This window comes from Mytilus galloprovincialis, chromosome 2, assembly GCF_965363235.1.
Source record: "Mytilus galloprovincialis chromosome 2, xbMytGall1.hap1.1, whole genome shotgun sequence".
NCBI lineage: Eukaryota > Metazoa > Mollusca > Bivalvia > Mytilida > Mytilidae > Mytilus > Mytilus galloprovincialis.
Genome location: NC_134839.1, coordinates 104,683,542 through 104,706,118, shown reverse-complemented (window position 1 = coordinate 104,706,118; position 22,577 = coordinate 104,683,542). Strand labels below are relative to the sequence as shown.

Below are 22,577 nucleotides of genomic sequence, written 5' to 3'. Positions count from 1 at the left end.
CTGCACAATCTTAAAACCAAGGAGTGATCCTATAGATCCAGTATGGTTGTATCAAAAAATTCAAAGAATAATCTAACAGGAAGTAGGTGCTAGAAGATAGGAATAGTGGTCACAACTGTCAAATTTCTTATAAAGTCATTCTGTTAGGTAGTAACTCAGAAGTTTGTTTTTTTAACTGTTCAACAAACAAGAACAGATGTTAGTAAAAGAAGGTGAATGCAATATAGACTAAACTTGCAGAGTTAGAACATTTACATTTGAAGAAGAAGAAATCCTACTAAAACAGTTGTCTCCCTTTGTCAAAGAGCAGATAAATAAAATGAAACTTGATAAGCATAACTTCATACATAGAATTATATAAGGAATTTATTAGAATAGAAAATATACAATGGAAGTAGGCACTAAATAATTCAGCCTCTACAAATCATGCAAACAGTTCATAAGCATTGTCCCATTCTTTGTTCATGCAAACTACTAAGCCATCAATAATTCATGCACATAAGCGACCAAGTATTCATAAAATAAAAGAAATATCACATGGTTTAGGAGAATTTTTATCTTTTTTATTTGAATCATATAAAATAAGTTAATTAAAAAAAATTGTTCCCATTTATTACACTACATTTTATGTTTATCTTCAAAAAAATATTGAAAAGCACACTTTTATGGAGTTTAAAAATGGTACAATATGCACACGGTCCTTAGCACCTTGTCATATAGTATGGGTTTTGCTCATCTTTGAAGGCTGACAGAGATCTATAATTGTTTACATACTCATTCTTTGTTCCATTGTGGATAGTTGTCTTATTGACAACTTGAAACATTTTTATTGAATATGCTGATCTATATGTATATGAGTGAAACCTTGCATTACCACAATAGTTGTTTTACAGGATTAAAAAAAATTTAAGAGCTAATTTGTGTTTTTTTTATTTTAAAACAGAATGTGTTTCTTTAAATAATAATATCACTTAGTTATGTTGTAAGCAAAGAACTTAATTATTGAAAAACAAGTGGCTTTCAAAATGTTAGTAAACATGGATTTTGTTCAATTCATTAGTGCCATTGTTAACGTAATCAATGGTTATAACTCCTGGATAGCAAAAGTGAAAATAGTCAAAAACCAATATTGACCTCAATTTTTTCGTGAGAAACAATTGCAACACATTACTGAAATTTGAAAAGGATTGGATTAAGAGTTATTAAGTTACTACACAGACTCTACATGAAGTTCCATTTTCCAATCAATAAAGGCCCATAATTCCTGAATGGCATCAATGTGTATCTGACCTTCATTTTGTCATCAGTAATCAAATACTAAAAATGTTAAATCATTGGTTGACAGATTCTCATGTGTTTGCAGATATACAACTATAACTCCCTAACTGTGCCCCTTCCTCAAGGACATATATTGGGGTTTTCCTTGGAACAGTACTTTATACAGATATACAACTATAACTCCCTAACTGTGCCCCTTCCTCAAGGACATATATATATGGGTTTTCCTTGGAACAGTACTTTATACAGATAAACAACTAGAACTCCCTAACTGTCCCCCTTCCTCAAGGACATATATATATGGGTTTTCCTTGGAACAGTACTTTATACAGATATACAACTATAACTCCCTAACTGTGCCCCTTCCTCAAGGACAGATATATTGGGGTTTTCCTTGTTTTCATCAGATACGAAATATTGGTCGCATTAGATCCCTGATTACAGATGAGGCATGTAAGACTCTCGTGTGCTCACTCGTTACATCACGACTAGATTATGGAAATGCGCTGTTATACGGAACAAATAGCTGTGTAATAACAAAACTACAGCGTGTGCAAAATACAGCAGCACGGCTAATAACGCGCAAGAGAAAATACGATTCAATAACACCTGTTCTCATTTCATTGCACTGGTTACTGGTTCATTTTCGTTGTCAGTACAAACTCCTGCTGTACATTTTTAAAGCAATTCATGGCAAAGCACCATCATACCTACAGGAATTAGTTGAACATTACAAACCTGGTAGAGCCTTGCGATCGGAGAAAAGCATGCTGTTACGACTACCAAACGATGTTAGGACAAAACGCTATGGTGAACGACGGTTCGATATTGCCGCACCAACTCTTTGGAACAGCTTACCTTCATCCTTACGAAATGAACAATCTCTTGACGTTTTTAAAAAGAATCTTAAGACATATTTTTTCCGAAGTGCTTTCATTGATTTTTTGTAAATTTTGAAATTTATGAACAATTTGTTTTACCAGTTGATTGTATTGTGAACTTTTACTTAATAATTTTTAATACTTGAGTCACTGTGGTTTAATGATAATCATTATTTTAAATTTATACAGAGGAAATTTAAAATTTTTCTTAACTCATTTTTATTTTTTTGAAACTTTTTACTTTTCTTTCATTTTGATTAATTTTAAATTTTTGATATTTTTTGTGTGAGTTGTACATTCTTTTATATTATTCTATTTAACCGACAATCAATGTTTTCATTTTACACGCCACTGCTCAGAAATTGTATTTATGTGATTGTATATTTTGCTTTTACCTTATGTATCTTATTTTTTGTTTATTCATGTTAAGCGCTTAGGGTAATTTTTCAAATTATATAATGCGCTATATAAATATTGTATTGTATAATAATAACAGTACTTTATACATATATAGAACTATAACTCCCTAACTGTGCCCCTTCCTCAAGGACATATATATTGGGGTTTTCCTTGGAACAGTACTTTATATTATACAGATAAACAACTAGAACTCCTTAACTGTCCCCCTTCCTCAAGGACATAATTGGGGTTTTCCTTGGAACAGTACTTTATAAGTTTTTTAATCAATTTTACAGAGACAATAAGCTATTAGGAATAACAAAGTTTTTATCCATTTACCGTACAAATTCCTTTAAATGTTAAGGATTATTTTTTCATGCAATTAAAACATAATATATAGGACATGATGCACAAAAAATGTTGCAAAATGTTTGTCTTTGTATCAAAATAACAAGCTTGTTTAATTAACATTCTGGAGAATTCTCATGATGCTGGACAATTCCATGATGCTCTGTAATTTACCTTCTAACTCAGAATATTTATATTCCGTTTCATTCTTTTCAACTGTTGATTATACAGAAAAACACTATGCATTTTCATTCAATTATCTATTCAAATTAATGAAACATAAGAACAAAACTTGAACATAATTATAGCAAAGTTTTATTTTTGACATTTCACATTTGCATAAACATACACCCTTCCATAAACCGCAACCTCCTAACATATGTTTATATAACAGCAGTAGATATATATTTCTCATGTGACTGCTAGTGTATAAAGTTTTATTGTTGTCTTTACTGGAAAACAAACCTTTTCTAGATCTTTGACCTAAAACAAATTGTCACAAAAATTAAACACAGCACCAATCTAAACTGAACCACTGTAATGTTTTGAATGGCCAAGAATATGCATATGAAAAATAAATCATAACCAGATTCTTAATAAAACAAATGAAACAGAAAAGAAAAGGAAATAGTTAAACAGAAATATCATAAAAGGAATAGAAAATGGTTAAAACAGAAATATCATAAAAAGAAAAAAGAAGTGAAGTGAAGTATAAGAGAGAGAGAATATAAAAGGTTGAGTACTAACCACTAACAGTAGCATCAACATAGAATGCATCTGATACACCTATCTTTACTGGGTGATTGGTTGTTATTATTTCTGTTACATTTAGTGGTACCTGCAATGAAAAATGTCATGTATAGTTTCAAAAGATTTTAAAAATACTGCCATAATTTAAGATACAATTTGTTTGCAAATTAATCATGTTTTAACATTGTGTTATACTTTTGATAAATATTAGTTTAATTAGATTTTTTTAAAACTTTCTGTTGAATCTTGACGTCATTTAAATGCTTTATGCACACCCTGGTTCCCTGCATCATTGATCTGACAAGGACAATGAGTCCAGTTGATATTTTCAAACATCCCTCTGTATCTTTATGTACATAAGTCGATCCTACCTACACAAATATATCAATTAAATCATTTATCAAATTTATCTAGGTCATCATTTTGCAATTATCCAAATAATGATATTCATCCCTTTGCTAAAGGAACTTCTGACTAAGTTCAACAAACACACACAGGATGTAATGTGATGTTGCTTAAACTAAACACTTTGACAGATTGATAAAACAATTACAATCATGTATATTGTACTAAAACTAAGATTACAACACCCTAATTGAAGGTTTAAGTAGAATATATGAATTAAGCTGTTCTTTAAAAGGACTCTTGGGATTTGAATGAACCAAATTTTTCATATTTTTAATTAGTTTTTTCCACACTAAGCAGACAACAATCAATACCAAACATTTTGTTGCTAAATAAACAATTAATACAACATAGTAGCTGTTTTTGATAAGATGTCTAAACAACTTAATTAAGTAACAAACATATATGGTGTGTAAATGGGTTTTCTAACTACAATTAAAGTAAAACATCAAATCAGAATGGGATAAAGTTTAAAAAAAACTTTAGAACTTTTGATAACTTTTTATATAGATGCCAAAGGATCCAGTCTCTACTATTTAAAACTGAAATAAATTCTTTTGTTTAACCCCACCACATTCTGTATGTAGGTGCCTGTCCTAAGTCAGAAGCCTGTTAATCAGTGGTTGTAGTTTGCAGCTGTTTTACATATTTGTTTTTGTTGATTTTTTTGTGTACATTAATTAGGCTGTTATTTTTCTCCTTTGAATTGTTTTACATTTGTGATTTCTGGGCCTTTTAAAGATTACCATGCGCTATGGGCTTTGCTCATTGTTGACGGTGGCCTATAACTGTTAATTTCTGTGTCATTTGATCTCTCATAGAAAGTTGTCTTATTGGCAATCATGCCATATCTTCTTTTTTATATTTTGTATCGGTGAAACATTTTCAGAAAGTTCTGACATTCTGACATACAGGATTTTATTCATTACAAGTAAGGCAATAGAAACTTGATAATATTAATGCATCCTTTGATATATTTTTATCTGCAGCTGACATATTATATTATATTAATTCATATTTTATGAGTATGTTCGGATTAATTGTATGACAATTCATAAGTGTAATCTGGAATGTTACTAAATGGACCAATAGAATAGTAATGGATATGTACAACACACAAGAGAATGAAAATTTTCATTCAGAATGCATTAGAATTGTAAATTTTGATTCTTAAAAAAGAGCTGGTAAAAGTATATGAATATTTGAACAGCAGGCTTTTAACTTTAATGCTATATTTTATAAAATATTCACGAAAAAGATGTTTTATTCCTGGTGATGAAGTCCTAATCTCTTATATGTCAATTATCAGGTCTAAATAATACTTTATACTTAGAATCAGAAAAAATAAAATCACATTGTTAATACGGTAACAATGCTTCATATGATTTCAACTGTATGTACTTTATAATGTAAAATAAATTACAATCATTTAAAAAAGTAATATCCAAATAAAAATGTATAAGTAATGTAGCTTTTATTTATGACCATTGTGGTATACAATTAATCTATAACATATTGTCCTTTTGAACTCACATTTTCTGAGTAAGTATCTTATAATTCAAATAACCCAAGTGTATATTTAGTACAAACATTTTTTAATTGATGAAAGTATAATATGCTTCAAGCTACATGTAGATCGATGATAGCTATGCCTTGATGAAAAAGCTTTTGAATAGTTAAACTGTAATTATAATATTGATTTTCAATAAATGACCAAGAAAATGACCTTTTGTCCATTTTATGCTATTTAAAATGACAAGTTGCAATTACAATTGTCTTGAACTTAAAGTTAAAGATTAAATACTGACCATTTAATCAATTTTATACATTTTAAAGCTGCAGTTACATGTATTATGATATTATAAACAGTTTATTCTTTTTTTTACTATTAAAAAGATAAAATGTTCTTATGCACATCTGACCCTTTCATTATTAGCATAGATATAAATCTGTCAGTTTATAGAAGCAACCCTGAGAAGCAACCTTTTCTAAGATTGAGAAATAATTTCTACACATAAGTTCTTGTTGCCTTTTGAATCAGCTGTCAGAGAGGAATGGACAATGTCATATTGTAAAAATCGTAATTTACTATGATGACTATTCCTTATGGTCCTATTCTCACAATTTTTTAAAGCTATAATTTCATGCCATGAAAGACCTAGTGAATGTTGTACATCTAAAAGCCACTAGTATTTTATATACACAGATTCCCAATGGGTTACAGTGTATCTTATGATTGTGTTGTATTGTAGTGACAGAACTTACTTGTCTATAACCAAAAACTATACTGCCATTTTTATGTAATGTGGTCTGGAAACTGAATGGGTTTGCTGAAAGTAGAAAAAAAAAATAATTGAAAATTACTGAAGTAACACAATGAAACTATGGTAATCTTATTCTCATTAAAATCTCTATCCCCCATGCTCTCACTAAAGACAGAAAATTGTATTTGTTTTTATTAACATATGCAATGAGTTAATTCCTATAAAAGGTTCTTTGTACAGTAAATAGTGCTATATTTCACCATTGAGCACTGATTGTTGTTTTGATCATGTTTCTTAAGTCATAGTTGCATTCATATTTTCTCAGGATTTCAAAGTCAAATATTGGGAGCTGTTTTTAAAAAGTCAATGAGACAGCAAGACAACAACACAATAAAACCAAATGAGATACCAAGACGCCAGTATACAATTTGAGACAACAAAACTATTATGTTTCACTCAACACACAATAAACAGCTTTCAATGCTGGACAAAAATCTATAATTAAAACAAAAAGAATAAAAATTTTTCAGTAAACCACATTAGCAGTTTAGTTTCAAAAGTACAGAACTGAGTTGTTGTCTTATTAGGCTATTCTTTGATCTGTACAGAAGAACGTATGTTTATGTGCTGATGTTGAAGCTTATAACATAATATGTAGCATTCCTTTCTCCTCCTTATAAGACAAAGGCTTGACTTAGGAATAACATGGAATTAACCAACAAAATATCAGTTAATTTCATGTTAGGAAAGTAAAACAAACAAATACTGTCTTGTCAGCATATACCCTACAAGTGACAGATCTACTGATAACAAAACACACCTTAGATACTGAGCTGTTACTGTGCTTATCCAGTGACCTTTGGGGTATCACAATAGCAATGGCCAAAACAGTTTACCAAATTGCAGTTAGATTTCTTTTCCAACTAACTGATCAACTGGTAAAATATTTATGCAGATTGCTCAAGTGAAATGTAGTTAGTATGAAGTGAGTGCTGTAAAATCAAAAGTAATACTTACCATCCAGATCCAGTTAGTTGATATCTTTGTCATTTGTTTCAAACACAAAAATGACTTACTATAGTATGAGTCACTGAATAAGAAGGTCTAATTTTGACATGGAAACTTCTATCATAAATAGATTTTATAAATAAATAGTTGAAAACATTGTTGTGTAAGTCTATAATTTATAGCTCCGTTTTCCAACAACAGATTAGTGCATAATAGTAATTTGAAATTTTTTTTCTAAAGCAATTACTTATCTGCTACCATTAAAGGGAAATAATTTACATAACTGAAAATCAGCAAAATGTTGTCACAATTTTTGTCTGACAAATATCAACTTTCCTCATTTAATTTATTTGTAACATTACTTTAATTATTATTAAACTTTTATCCTCTGTTTTGAAAAGAAACAATGGAATTTATTTTTAAGATGATTAAAATTTTGAAAAAAATTGTAGGCAAAATCAGAAGCCAGGTATCATTGATTAATTGTTTAGTGTACAATAACTAAAAAAAAAAATTATTTCCCTTTAATGCCAGCAGATCAGTAATTTGTATAGAAAATATTATACGAATTATAATTACACAATAACTTTGTCTTAGAAGACAAAGCTATAAAATATACATCTACAAAACAAGGGTTTGAACTATTTATTTATAAAATCTATTTATGATAGAAGCTTCCATGTCAAAATTAGACCTTCTTATTCAGTGACTCATACTATAGTAAGTCATTTTTGTGTTTGAAACAAATGACAAAGATATCAACTAAGGGAGCTACCATTTGATTTTTATGGGGGGGCTAGGATGAAAAATTTTGTCCTGCATTTTTTTTTAGCTGTAATCTCTGTCCTGCCTTTTTATTTTTCACTCTAATTGGTCCTGCCTTTTTTTTTTTAGTTTATCCTGACTTTTTTTTACCTAAATTGTCGTCCTGACTTTTTTTTTTTTGCAAGTGTCACATCCTGCCTTTTTTTTTACTCAAAACTCCTGTCCTGCCTATTTTTTTCAAATTTCATCCTAGCCCCCCCATAAAAATCAAATGGTAGCTCCCTAACTGGATCTGGATGGTAAGTATTACTTTTGATTTCACAGCACTCACTTCATACTGACAACATTTCACTTGAGCAATCTGCTAAAACATTTTACCAGTTGATCAGTTAGTTGGAGAAGAAATCTAACTGCAATTTGGTAAACTGTTTTGGCCATTGCTATTGTGATACCCCAAAGGTCACTGGATAAGCACTGTAATTCTATTTACATATACCCTACAAGTGACAGATCTACTGATAACAAAACACACCTTAGATACTCAGCTGTTAATTCTATTTACATGTAAATGGATGAAATCATTCTCTGAAGATGCCCAACAGATTTTCCTAACTACAAATGTAATACAATTGTAGAGGAAAAGATGTAAAAGTACTTTTACACTAAAATGTCAACAAAAGAATTGTCTCTGATATTTCCTTCATTACTGCTCATTTAGAATTCATTGCACTTCTAAGAATTATTTGTGCACATTAATTGCATGGCATCATGAACTCAATTACAGGGTACGTCAATATTGGCGATCAAATTTTAAGCAGACCAAGATTGCTGTCAAATGTCAAACCCACTGTGAATAGATTTATTTACACTATCTTAACCCAAGAATACAAATATCACCAAATAACTTTAACTATTACAAATCAATAAATGCTCTTAGAATTTTGTAAAGTGTTTAAATAATAGAACAAATTAGATTTCCCTTCACAAAGTGCTACATTACTTGTAACTTTTCTATTCTAATCACCATTTCAAATATACAACTTCCAATTCTAAGAAAAATTCTAAGATAAAAAAGAAAGAAAAAAAAAGTAACATAAAAACAATTGACAGAAAGCTCTGAAATAATAGTTCTCATAGTTATTGAAAGCTAGGTCAGAGCCAATTACAACTTATTAATAAATCTCATTTACCCTCACCAAAAGTATCATACACACATCCAAAAATTTGGGTAGATGTCATAATCCTCCTTTAAGGTCAAAATTTATCTTCAGCGGTATGTAACACAAAGTCTTGAGTTACTGCATCCATGTGAAAAATATAAAAAGCCTATATCAAAGGATAAATAAAGTGATACGCTGGAGACAGAAAAAATGTAAAAAAAATATTTATTTCCACCTTGAGGTCAAAAGATCAAGGTGAAATGAAGGTCATGATTGTATGTGACACATAGTCTTAAGCATATACACCTTCATGCCAAATATTGTATCCCCTTTCCACCCTCAGTTTCTTTCCTGATAAATGTGGTATCTGTTTTATAAAGGATATAAAATGTCATTGACAGATGAAGGATTATATATACACTGTGTTTTATGAATGTCTACAGATATTTGTACATTTGATATTCCCTTATCATCACTACGATCTTCAGAGGAATCCAAGTACATACAAAATCAATACATTTTAACCAATATTATTAATTATTTATTAATAAAACATTAATATTAGGTTTTGACATAAACTATGTTTGACTTATGATATATGTGTATAAGTTGCATTAACAAACGTTGACCTCATCCCAGAAGTTCAACCTCATATTTTGCAATTATTATTTGATTCAAACTTCAGTCTTCTTTAATCAAATGTGGTAAACAGTAACTGGGGCTTTTTAAATCACTTTTCATTGTAAACAGAATCCCATTTCTATTAATGAATTGTTTATATAGGCTTTGGATTCTTATTATTAAATTAAGACAAATAACTTGTTATACATGGTATAATATAGAAGGTGTATTCTGTTTATGATTTCACCATTGTTTTCCTTTGTCATTCATCAGGATGACATAAGTTTGGTTCACGGCATAGAGAGAATAATTTGAACTGAAATTTTGAAAGTAAACCTGAAAATGGATGTTTATATAAAAGTTCCCTTCTGTCAAGGTCATTTTACTGACATTAATCAATAGGTCAATAGGTTTTTTTTTCAATTGACTTAAGATTAACAAATGTACACAAAATTTCTGTTTTCATACAGATGACAGAGGCAGAATAGCCAAGGATTCATCTGATTCCCAAGATAATTATTTTCCTTTTACAATCACCAGGAAAGGAATATTCAATTAAACAAGAAGACCCCTAAATCAGGGTCAGTAAGGGTCAGCTAACCTCTATAGAATGATTTTTCATATAAATTAATAACTGATAACAAAATTCTCTTTGATAATTACTGATCGTAGCACGACTGGCTGAACATATTAATGTTGAAAGAAATAAGAAAAATCCGGATATTGTATAGTTATTAATAATTGCAAGCATTTGTTATGGAACAATGTAGGAAAATTAAATATAAAATATTGCCATTTCAGGAACTGCTATCAAAATTTATACTGTCACCATTTTTGATAAAATTTTAATATAGAAAATAATTATTCCCTATAGGGCTTCCCAAATATTATATACACATCAGAGGGTATATATACATTAAAGTCCTATGTAGAAGATTCATTATTCTTTTCAAGTCAATTTAGTCTTCACTGATAAGTTATTATGAGATTAAAATTGTTTTGGACCTGTTTATCTTTTCTGCTTTCTTGTTAATACAAATATAATAACATGACTTAGACAATCTCCCTGAAACAATAATTCAGAGGAAGTGTAGCAGAAAACTGCCAAATGAAGTTAGAGTTTGTTGTGAATGGTTTCCACTGCTTGGATAATTTGACATCAAGAGGAATAAAGCTGATGACAAAACACGTTATTCAGATTCAGGGAATGGTTTATTGAATTAATTCTCTATTAAAGACATTTCCACATTTATGTAGATATCTACTCATTAACTGTCAAAACATCTAAAGATAGTACCCATTAATATGTACCAGGCTATTTCAATTTAAAACAAAAATGGAATCTTTATTGGTACTTTTTCTATCATCTTCTTCAGAATAATCTGTACCAGTAAAAATAGATTTTTTTTATGCCAATTTTAAGGAGTCGCAGACTTACAACTGATACACATTATACAAGCAGATATGGCTGAAAATAAAATAGAAGGTATAGGGGAATCTGTGAAACCAAAGTTTGTTTACCTTGACCTTTGACCTAGGAAGTCCTACATACATTATGTCACAGCCTCTAGTGTTGGTTCATTTACATGTCAAGTATACACTTTGAAATCATAACTGTTAAAGATAAAGAGCAAACACCATCTTAACATATGTCAACTGAAACCAAAATTTTTGACCTTGAACTTGACCTAGGAAGTAGGAAGTTGTATAAACATTATGACACGTCAGTTTATGTTCAATTCCTGAGTTTGAATGTCCCTCTGGTATCTTTCGACCCTCCTCCTCCTTGAATAAATACTATCTAAACATAGTTGCCTGATTACAGTAACAAGCATGCATATTACAAATCTGGTTACAGAAACTTCTTCTCCTTGAACAAATTCTATCTACTAGGATATATTCAAACATTCAATTTACTTGACACGTCTAATGGATAATACCCATTACTCTAAAAGCATATTGAAGGCCAATTAGATTTCTTTTTCATTAATACTACATAAACCAAACCTTAAACCTATCACACAAGCAATGATTCTAATCAAAGACATAAGGTATTCACTGCATAACAAAACTGTCAGCACTACAATACAAATGTGTGTAGCAAATCAAGTTGTCAAGACCACAACATTACAAATATAAATAAAGCGTGGATATTTCCCTTGTTAGTGAGATGATGGGAACGTGAACTGAAACTCGAACCAGAATATGAACAGCCTTAGTAATGAGCAATGTGATTAATAGGAACAAATTTACCACTTTAAATCTAATTGTCAGTGTCTGAATAATCAATGTTTTGGCATAGATGTCACAATAAATAACTCATGGCTATATAAACCAGTCCATTTTCTTTGATACAATAACAATGTCTACACAAAATTTACATTTCATAAAAGCTTTTAAGGATGTGAACTTTAACTCAATATTCGTGAGTAACAGAACTAGCTACATGTGATTAATCCATATTTATTGTTGGTTCCTTTCTCTTGTGTTTGTTAATTGAGATTATTTGTTTAGTTGTAATGTGTTTAGACCAAAGAAATTGCCTTTTCTAAATGTAAACATTTATTAGGACTGTCTATAAAATGAATTGTCTTTAAGACTTATGCATGGAAAAATTTATATTTTTTTAGTGTGACTGCTTGCGTTTGTTGCTTTTGATCATGTCCATATACATCAAAGAACTGTGAGGTGCAATTAGTTCATTCTCTACCATCCACAAAAGAAAGGACAGTGTTAAAGCCTTTGTTTGCCTGAATTCATTCAAAACTATTCACAGAAGAAAGGACAATGTTTAAGCCCGTGTTTGTAAGATTCAAACCAAACCATCCATAGAGGAAGGGACAGCCTAAGACCCAATGTTTGTTTGAGTCTATTCCAAATTATTAACAGAAGAAAAGACAGCAAAAGCATGAGTTGTTAGAAAACTTGGTCCAAACCATTAACAGTAGAAAGTCTGAAGACTCTGAAAGAACAGCTTAAGAGCCTGTGTTTGTTTGACTTCATTCTCAACCATTAACAGCAGAAAGAGCAGCTTGGCTTCACAATTCTGAATGTCTTCTGTACAATTGAAGAAATAATAAATTGCACTTTCACATTATTTCATTTTCTTCAATATTAATCTAATCTGGAAAAGAGCTGAGGCAAATATCCCAGAGCTTGATTTCCCAGTTCTCATTCTTGACAGAAGTAATTTATTTCCCCTTGAAAATGATTAATCTATTTCTTAATTCCATTTGAATCGAAAAATTGATGAAAGCATCATTATTGAGTCCAAATATTACTAAATTTTTTACATTTTTTAGCTTCTTTAATTCAGCCAATAACAAGATATTGTTGACATGGGTATGGCATTTATAAAGTCAGAATAATCACTTGTACAATTGAATAATTGTAAGTTAAGGATCTATTTTCCCACAACACTGAATAATTAAAAGGACCTTATTTAGAAAAAAAACTTAAGTTGAAATTGTTCAGTTACTATTTCTCATGCTTTTTCATACCGTAAGTAAAAGAAATCTGTGTTTTGAACACTCACTAACTGACAAATATTGTTACTTGAAAATTGAGAAGTATTTTGACATTGACCAGACAGTTCTGATTACACTGCAGTAAATTCATTATATGTCCCTATAAGTTGATTCCAAGGAAATATCGTGCTTCATTCTTATTCTTTATCAACGATAACTTATTTTTGTAACGAATGGTGTTGTAATGTTTCTCACTTTAATCTAAAATAAACAAATGGTATTTTGTTTTGTTCTATAATTTTATTGATCAGATCTGTTTGGGAATCAGATCAAATAAAGTCTGGCTGTGAATAACAGATTGATTAGGTAGTGACGATTTTAATAAAACATAAGAAAATCAAATCGACCATAAAATTAAATGAAAATATTTGTTCAAATGGCTTTTATACACGTCACCATTATTTCATACTGTGATTAATTTTCAAAAATATCTATTATCTTAAATGGATGGTATTCTACTTGCTTTTATAAATACACATTTTATTTTCGATTCACGCAGATTCATTTTAAGAAAAATTGTTAAAAATAAAATGCTGAAAAAATATTAAGAGATATATGAACATATCAGTAACTAGAGATGGTCAAGGTCAATAAATCCTACAAATATTCCCAAGTGAGGAATACTAAGAAGTGGAGAATTCTATCTCTGATCTTAATCAGTTTTTGATTCTTGGGTGCCACATGTGAAATTTAATTTAATTTTAAATAGCTTGAGCAAGGTTCTTCAAATGATTCAAAGGGGATTTGGAATATACATCAATATTATAAGACAGAAACCCAACAACACTGATGAAACCGTTAGAAAATAAAGATATTACTTCAATTTTCTATCCTTAAGGCTAGAAAAGGCGTAGGTAAAAGCCATGTTTCAGGTCATTTCTTAGTGATAATAAGCACAGGTACCAATATTTTTGGAACATGTGGATACATCCTATTAGATCTTATAATCGATCACAATTCAAAAAAAACAATTTTGAAGGATCAATTTTTCTGAAGAGATTTGTCTTTTTAATTGACCTCTGCATAAAGACTAAACAATAAGTGTCTAAAAACAGAACTCCAAGGTAAAAACTAAACATAGATCATGAGCTCAAAAACTTAGTCAATTCTACTAAACCAGGTAAAAACTAAACAGAGGTCATGAGCTCAAAAACTTTGTCAATTCTACTAAACCTGGTAAAACTAAACAGAGGTCATGAGCTCAAAAACTTAGTCAATTCTACTAAACCTGGTAAAACTAAACAGAGATCATGAGCTCAAAAACTGAGTCAATTCTACTAAGCCTGGTAAAAACTAAACATAGATCATGAGCTCAAAAACGTAGTCAATTCTACTAAACCTGGTAAAACTAAACAGAGATCATGAGCTCAAAAACTTAATCAATTCTACTAAACCAGGTAAAACTAAACAGAGGTCATGAGCTCAAAAACTTAGTCAATTCTACTAAACCTGGTAAAACTAAACAGAGATCATGAGCTCAAAAACTTAGTCAATTCTACTAAACCTGGTAAAACTAAACAGAGGTCATGAGCTCAAAAACTTAATCAATTCTACTAAACCAGGTAAAACTAAACAGAGGTCATGAGCTCAAAAACTTAATCAATTCTACTAAACCAGGTAAAACTAACCAGAGGTCATGAGCTCAAAAACTTAATCAATTCTACTAAACCAGGTAAAACTAAACAGAGGTCATGAGCTCAAAAACTGAGTCAATTCTACTAAACCTGGTAAAAATAAACAGAGGTCATGAGCTCAAAAACTTAGTCAATTCTACTAAACCTGGTACAACTAAACAGAGGTCATGAGCTCAAAAACTGAGTCAATTCTACTAAACCTGGTAAAACTAAACAGAGGTCATGAGCTCAAAAACTTAGTCAATTCTACTAAACCTGGTAAAACTAAACAGAGATCATGAGCTCAAAAACTGAGTCAATTCTACTAAGCCTGGTAAAAACTAAACATAGATCATGAGCTCAAAAACTTAGTCAATTCTACTAAACCTGGTAAAACTAAACAGAGATCATGAGCTCAAAAACTTAATCAATTCTACTAAACCAGGTAAAACTTAACAGAGGTCATGAGCTCAAAAACTTAGTCAATTCTACTAAACCTGGTAAAACTAAACAGAGATCATGAGCTCAAAAACTTAGTCAATTCTACTAAACCTGGTAAAACTAAACAGAGGTCATGAGCTCAAAAACTTAATCAATTCTACTAAACCAGGTAAAACTAAACAGAGGTCATGAGCTCAAAAACTTAATCAATTCTACTAAACCAGGTAAAACTAAACAGAGGTCATGAGCTCAAAAACTTAATCAATTCTACTAAACCAGGTAAAACTAAACAGAGGTCATGAGCTCAAAAACTGAGTCAATTCTACTAAACCTGGTAAAAATAAACAGAGGTCATGAGCTCAAAAACTGAGTCAATTCTACTAAACATGGTAAAACTAAACAGAGGTCATGAGCTCAAAAACTGAGTCAATTCTACTAAACCTGGTACAACTAAACAGAGGTCATGAGCTCAAAAACTTTGTCAATTCTACTAAACCTGGTAAAACTAAACAGAGGTCATAAGCTCAAAAACTTTGTCAATTCTACTAAACCAGGTAAAACTAAACAGAGGTCATAAGCTCAACCAGATGCTCTGCAGGGCACAGCTTTATACGACCGCAGAGGTTGAACCTTGAACAGTTGGGGCAAGTATGGACACAACATTCAAGCTGGATTCAGCTCTAAATTTGGATTGTGATTAAATAGTTGACACAGCATAGGTTTCTGACACAGAATGAATGTGGTCTAATGAACTTAAATTTTTTTTTGCCTTTGAGCAATTAACTATGCTGTTGAATATTAATTCTCTCAAAAAAATGTTTGAAGAAATTTTCTTTTTATTTATGAAATCTGAAATGAGAAAAATTGAACACCCCCTCACCCAATTTTTTTTTCACATGCCCCTTTCCCTTATGCCAAAACTGATCTCAATTCAAATTTCTAATGGAGTTTGCATGAATAACTACTGATTTAAATACATCATAAAATATTAAAATGTAAAAAAGTGCTCGTCATCACTGAATGGTAAAGATTGTTTTAATTTATCAGTTGGTAGTAAAAGTGAATATACATTGTATATTGTATAAAACAATGATTTAAGTTGATTCAACTACTATTCTGGACAAAGAAAGATAACTCCAATTGAAAATTTCTTGCTATTGCACAATATTGTGCAATTAGATATTTCTTGCTATTGCACAATACTGTGCAATTGAAAATACTTGCTATTGCACAATACTGTGCAACTGAGGAATTTCTTGCTAATGTGCAATACTGTGCAATTGAAAATTTCTTGCTATTGCACAATACTGTGCAATTGAAGATTTCTTGCTATTGCTGAATACTGTGCAATTGAAAATTTCTTGCTATTGCACAATACTTAATATAATAATTTTGGATCCTGATTTGGACCAACTTGAAAACTGGGCCCAAAATAAAAAATCTAAGTACATGTTTAGATTCAGCATATCAAAGAAGCCCAAGAATACAATTTTTGTTATGGTTTATTAAAATTAGAAGTTTTTATAAGACCGCAAAAATTGAAAATTTTTTGGTCGTATATTGGTATCACGTTGGCGTCGTCGTCGTTGTCCAAATACTTTTGGTTTTCACACTATAACTTTAGTTTAAGTAAATAGCAATGTATGAAATTTAAACACAAGGTTTATGACCACAAAAGGAAGGTTGGGATTGATTTTGGGAGTTTTGATCCTAACTTTAGGAATTAGGGGCCAAAAAGGGCCCAAATAAGCATTTTCTTGGTTTTCGCACTATAACTTTAGTTTAAGTAAATAGCAATGTATGAAATTTTAACACAAGGTTTATGACCACAAAAGGAAGGTTGGGATTGATTGATTTAAAATCAAACTTAGTTTAATTTTGGACCCTTTACACCTTAATGTAGACCAATTTGAAAACGGGATCAAAAATTAAGAATCTACATACACAGTTGAATTTGGCATATCAAAGAACCCCAATTACTCAATTTTTAATGAAATCAAACAAAGTTTAATTTTGGACCCCGATTTGGACCAACTTGAAAACTGGGACAATAATCAAAAATCTAAGTACATTTTTAGATCCGGCATATCAAAGAACCCCAATTATTCAATTTTTGATGAAATCAAACAAAGTTTAACTTTGGACCCTTTGGGCCCTTATTCCTAAACTGTTGGAACCAAAACTCCCAAAATCAATCCCAACCTTCCTTTTGTGGTCATAAACCTTGTGTCAAAATTTCATAGATTTCTATTTACTTAAACTAAAGTTATAGTGCGAAAACCAAGAAAATGCTTATTTGGGCCCTTTTTGGCCCCTAATTCCTAAAGTTAGGATCAAAACTCCCAAAATCAATCCCAACCTTCCTTTTGTGGTCATAAACCTTGTGTTAAAATTTCATACATTGCTATTTACTTAAACTAAAGTTATAGTGCGAAAACCAAGAAAATGCTTATTTGGGCCCTTTTTGGCCCCTAATTCCTAAAGTTAGGATCAAAACTCCCAAAATCAATCCCAACCTTCCTTTTGTGGTCATAAACCTTGTGTTAAAATTTCATACATTGCTATTTACTTAAACTAAAGTTATAGTGCGAAAACCAAGAAAATGCTTATTTGGGCCCTTTTTGGCCCCTAATTCCTAAAGTTAGGATCAAAACTCCCAAAATCAATCCCAACCTTCCTTTTGTGGTCATAAACCTTGTGTTTAAATTTCATACATTGCTATTTACTTAAACTAAAGTTATAGTGCGAAAACCAAAGTATTTGGACAACGACGACGACGCCAACGTGATACCAATATACGACCAAAAAATTTTCAATTTTTGCGGTCTTATAAAAACTTCTAATTTTAATAAACCATATCTAAACCATGTATCATAGAAAAAATATTCCTCATTGGTTTAAATCTCTCCAAGATGACACATAGTTTCTGAGAACAGGCTGCCGGATCAGACATGAATGCCTGAGATACTCCACTAGTCCCTTAACTCAACGAAGAAAACTTACAATGTTGGCTATTAAAATGCTTATTACAAGGAAATTGATAACATATATATTATTTGTTTAGTTTCTGGTGTATTATTATTAATCTTTCTCAGGATTTTCTTAAGACCTGGTTGTCTTTAATCATCCTAGTTTTAAGAGATTATGCTATTTTATAACTCCTAATTAATAGGACAACCTCCAATGACATACTATTAAGTAATAATTAGTATCTGACCAGAACTTTTATTGAAACATTTTCTAATGACTATCTGATAGATTATGCCAATCAATCCATAACAACTCCATGATCAATACTATATATAGTGAGAAATGTCAATCATTTGATTTAAGATTTGACTCCTATAGAGAGCTATGAGGTAATCGCATTATAGAACCCAATAAACAGACAATAAAGACAATTACAAGCCTTAAATCAGCTTTCCTCAAATGGCCGTCTAAATCTTTAGTTCTTAATGAAGATCTGTTTCCTACTTCTATCACTATATATATATATATAATGTTCTCCAATCATGTTATGGCTATATATATATAATGTTCTCCAATCATGTTATCGCTATGACAGATAAAAGCTTTTGTATTAAGGACTTTGTTCTTTGATTAAGATTCAATAATTCTTTATATGATGAAAGAAAATAAAGTACCATTGATTAATGTACAACTAAACAAAGTGGTTTTCCTGGAGAATGTGGTCAAACAGTCAGTTGGAGGCGGATATAATTCTAGCTATTATTTAATGACAATTATTTCCCCATTATTTCCACCAACAACAGCCAGTGCAAATGGGTCAAAGGCAAGGCTTGAAATAAGGTGTGACATAGGGTCCAGTATCAAAAAATGTTCAACAATAGTAATCACCTTGAAAGTTGATTCTGTCATAAAACCATACATTGCTGAGTTTGTTAGGTTCTAAATATTAATTACTTGACTTCTAAGTGGTTCTTTAAAAATCTATTCTTGATTGTGGGAAGCCCTCAATTGTAGAAGGCTTTCATAGACTGGTAATAGTTTTGGAACAATTCTCTGTTTATACTTTAATCTGATCCTGTTTAATTCTAAGTACAGTACAAAAAAAGAATAGAATGTGCTAGGGGTCATTGCTAATATCATATGACAATAATATGTGTTAAAACATGAAAGCAAAGTTATATAATCATGATGGCCCATTTGTTTACTTCCCAGATTTCAAAAGATGAAAAATATATTAAATTTCTTCATCATCACACAATATTTGTATTTACAGATGAAGGCTGATAGCTTCAATAGTTCATATGACATTTCTTATTTACAACCAATACACTTTTGACCAATCAATGACCATCTTATAACAACTTTATAACAAGAAAAGGTGCAATTACCAGGATTATCTGTTGCGGAAATAAAACGAACAGACATTTCATTTGTCAAATATTCAAACCTAATTTACAATGAATGATCAAATTTACGACAAGGTTGCAAGCATTTGTTTTGTTAACAAGAGCATTGATATACTTCAATAAATATCTTCCTGTCTAAAATTTTGTCTGAAAGGAAAATAAATTGGTTCCAGTATTGCATTGGATATTTATAATATGTAGACATAAATTATTCTTCCTTATATTTCCAAAATTTCTTAAATAAATCAACAAAATTTCAGCAAGTTTTTTTTATTTACAGTGGTGGGTCATATGAAACAAGTTTCTTTTAATTATAATATTAAGTAAATTATTGAATTCTAACATGACGTCCTTCAAACGCTTTGAGTACACACCCGTGGTAAAATATGAATATATTGCCAGTGCTGTTCCGATTGTACTCCCACGTCATATGCTTTTTTATGAATGAGATACCCGACGTCATAGATCAATGACGTTAGAATGTAAGCATTTTACGGGAAAATACACGCTTGTGAATCCGAAAATCATCACAAGGAAACATACACAAATGATGCTAAAATGTGGCAAAAGCCCTTTATTGTACATCATATAAGACATATAAATAAATTATCATTCAAATTCATCCAAAACTGTCTAAATACATTATTTTAAATAGTTTAAGCATGTCACTAATGCAGTTTGCTCCGTTCTTTTACGCTAGTTTATTAGTGCGTTTATTTATGGGAACGGCAAATATTTGCCTACACCTAGAGCGCTTCGATCCAAAAGAATTGCCGTATGTGTCCTATCAGAATCGAAATAATTCATGGGGGCTTGAATATATCTAGATTTTACCACGGGTTGTCCCTTTATGCCGATATTTTACCCCTCGCTATCGCTCAGGGGTAAAATATTTGTCATAAAGGGCCAACCCGTGGTAAAATCACGATATATTCAAGCCCCATGAATTATTTCTTAACCAATGCATACATATTCACTAATTCCTCTATGAACATGTTTTTACAATTATTATGAATTAAAACATATAATTCCAAAGTTAACTGAAAAAGACCTTAATAAACAAAAAACAAACAAATGTTCATGAAGAACCTAAATAAGGGAAATGACGGAACATACTTTTTTTTTTTCTAAATATTTCTGTCATAGCAATTGTTACTTTTTTGTCTTTCAGAATCAATAAACACTATCTACCCAGTCTTGTTAGATTTTTCTTATAGAAAAGTGTTTTCCCTTGCACTTGCTCTATGTGGTTTAAGAGGTTTAAACAAGAGGTCGCGTTGTTAAGGTTACTGTTTACTGAAATGCTATCAGCAAATAAGAGTATACAATAAATATAGCAGTACTTTATTTTATTAAATAGTAAGTTGGGTAATATAAAAGACTTTTTCTAAAAAGAAACTCCAGGTTTTATAGTTAAACTTAACCTATAAATATAAACTGGTGGCTTTTAGTTAAAATCGTTTGTATTGATCCCACGAGCCCATGCCAAATATTTATATCTACCACTCCCAAACACTTAAAACCAATTTCCTTAGTTTGACAGCCTGACTTTTATAGGATTTTGTCAAACATCCTGGCATTTAAAATTGATGACAATATATAATTACAACCAGCTCAGGTGGGAGTACCTTTATCAGCTGATTGGAATGAAAGACAAATGTCATATAGGACTCCTAAGTCAAGTTTACTGTTTCTATGTTAGGCGTCTGGGATTTATAGTAAGGCTCAATAAGAACCTAGTAAATAGCATGTACAAACGTATTTATGTCTTTTGACACAATCAATCATTATTCAAAATAAGAATCTCTGTTTACTATTGTAAAGTTTAACATGGTTTGGACTTTTAACATAGGAGGAGAAACTTTAAAGTTTAGCAATGAGAATTAATAATTGCACGTTCAAGACTTACCATGCAAATTTGAAGTTTCAGAAAAAAATATGAAAATGATTTCCTAATTTGTTTAATGAAGCATTGTCACCATGCATGCAATCAGTTCAGAATGTAACTCATATCTATAATACAGGTTCTACCGATCATTATTTTAATGGATCATTATTTTAATGAATCAGAGGAGAGTTTGAGTTTCTTTTGAGAAGAAATGTGAAAAGTTACCTCTAAAGTAAAGTTTTTCACTTAATCAGAACAAATTGAATCTATTTTGTTCAAAAGTCAACAATTTTAATTAGGACAATTTTGATTCTAATCATTTTCAGGTTTTTAAAAAAAATATTAATTTTTTAGAAGATTCAGTGTGAACCTGTGAGGTCACTTATGCCATCCAATTAGAAAAACAGGCTTTAAAAAAAGTGTCTTAAAATTGCTGTTCCTGTGATTATCTGACAAGATACAAGTTGAAACATCCACAATAGAAAAATAAATTAATATCAAAATATACTTGTATTTGTCCAAGCAATTGTGTAAAAATTTTGTTGTGATCAGCGTCTTATAATGGTTGTGGAGTAAACATGGCAGTAATAATGCCAATACCCTTCAGATGGTTGTGGAGTAAACATGGCAGTTATAATGCTGATACCCTTCAGATGGTTGTGGAGTAAACATGGCAGTAATAATGCTGATACCCTTCAGATGGTTGTGGAGTAAACGATACCCTTCAGATGGTTGTGGAGTAAACGATACCCTTCAGATGGTTGTGGAGTAAACGATACCCTTCAGATGGTTGTGGAGTAAACATGGCAGTAATAATGCCAATACCCTTCTGATGGTTGTGGAGTAAACGATA

General features: G+C 30.7%; 1 protein-coding gene across 7 annotated transcripts in view; it reads right to left on the bottom strand.

The window, feature by feature from the left end:
• Positions 1-22,577, bottom strand: part of LOC143065230 (plexin domain-containing protein 2-like) — a 69,457-nt gene that overhangs the window by 16,527 nt on the left and 30,353 nt on the right. For 6 of the 7 annotated variants that reach the window (XM_076238673.1, XM_076238677.1, XM_076238675.1 and 3 more), the window contains exons 7-9: positions 6,327-6,391; positions 3,654-3,744; positions 3,372-3,389 (exon numbers count right to left, since the gene is read on the bottom strand). In XM_076238673.1, the coding sequence (XP_076094788.1) occupies positions 3,372-3,389; positions 3,654-3,744; positions 6,327-6,391 (174 nt within the window). The remainder of the gene's footprint in view (positions 1-3,371; positions 3,390-3,653; positions 3,745-6,326; positions 6,392-22,577) is intronic. The other variant, XM_076238674.1, reaches the window with a different exon arrangement.